The following is a 1,153-nucleotide window of genomic DNA, read 5'->3' as shown; positions in this document are numbered from 1 at the left end:
GGTCATTCTCATAGACTTGTTGCACTAGTATACTTGGAAAATATAACTAGGTACTTGAAGTTTATTCACGAAAATTCCCAGTACATTCCCAATGTTCTTGGTGCTTTTCTTGACGAAAGAGGTCTGCATCACCAGAATGTTTATGTGAGCCGTAGAGCATGTTACTTGTTCATGAGAGTCGTGAAATTGTTAAAATCAAAGCTTGTACCATTCATTGACGAGATCTTGCGGGTAAGGATTTGGTTTTCTCTTGTCGACAGCTTCTTTGATCTAAGACAGTTACCCAATCCTGTAAATCAGATGTATTTGTTTCTTTACTCTTTTTTTGTCTAATCAGTAATCACATCGTTTTTTGAAAAATCAGAACCTTCAAGATACGTTGTCCCAGTTGACGACCATGAACTATGCATCAAGAGAACTTTCTGGAACTGAAGATGGTAGTCACATTTTTGAGGTTATGACTGCCCCTTGATGCTTCTGTTTTCATATATGAACGTCTGACTTGGAAAAGAAACTTGTTTCAGCACAGTAAAATATAATCTCTAACTCTTAATGTGGTTTTCTGTAGGCTATTGGCTTAATCATAGGGTTGGAGGATGTCCCAGCTGAAAAGCAGTCAAAGTATCTGTCTTTACTGCTTACCCCTCTTTGTCAACAGGTTTTTGTTTCTACCATTCTCTTGTTTCCTGAAACTTTTTGGCATCATTCATTGTCAGGTATACTCACTCTCTTTCCATATGATGTGATTGTACCAGATTGAGGCAGGAGTTCAGCAGGCGAAAGTTGCAAATTCAGAAGACTTTCCTGTGAAAATTGCAAATATCCAGTTTGCTATTGTGGCAATTAATGCTCTCAGCAAGGTTTGTGCTCCGTTAATTCTAGTTTCTCCAAAAAGACATCTTTCTGTATGTGAGATTTGTTACTAGGTACCTAAAATTTTGCCATTTCTGGGCTTGTTCTTACACTTTTGCTTAAAATTCAGGGCTTCAGTGAACGTCTTGTTACTGGGAGTCGTCCTGGAATTGGTCTCATGTTTAAGCAGGTTTGTATAAAAATAGTTCTTTTTCCTCTTATTAATCATGTTTTGCTTTGCAACCTGTCTTTTAATGTTTTTGTACTTAATGCAACTTCAACTGTCGACTGTATTTAATTC

General features: G+C 37.2%; 1 protein-coding gene across 1 annotated transcript; it reads left to right on the top strand.

The window, feature by feature from the left end:
- On the top strand, window positions 7–1,150 carry LOC104715822 (exportin-T-like). Its single transcript, XM_010433194.1, has 5 exons — window positions 7–231; window positions 365–454; window positions 569–658; window positions 756–860; window positions 983–1,150. Exons 1-5 carry the CDS (start codon window positions 172–174, stop codon window positions 1,148–1,150), a joined length of 513 nt encoding a protein of 170 aa, XP_010431496.1. The 5' UTR covers window positions 7–171.

The sequence above is a fragment of the Camelina sativa genome, chromosome 9 (genome assembly GCF_000633955.1).
Source record: "Camelina sativa cultivar DH55 chromosome 9, Cs, whole genome shotgun sequence".
NCBI lineage: Eukaryota > Viridiplantae > Streptophyta > Magnoliopsida > Brassicales > Brassicaceae > Camelina > Camelina sativa.
This window is presented reverse-complemented; position numbering and strand designations above follow the sequence as displayed.

Coding starts and splice junctions, on each gene's coding strand:
- LOC104715822 (XM_010433194.1), top strand. CDS start 172: ATGAGAGTCGTGAAATTGTTAAAATCAAAGCTTGTACCATTCATTGAC. Junction 455..568: donor ATGGTAGTCACATTTTTGAG/GTTATGACTGCC, acceptor GGTTTTCTGTAG/GCTATTGGCTTAATCATAGG. Junction 659..755: donor TTACCCCTCTTTGTCAACAG/GTTTTTGTTTCT, acceptor TGATTGTACCAG/ATTGAGGCAGGAGTTCAGCA.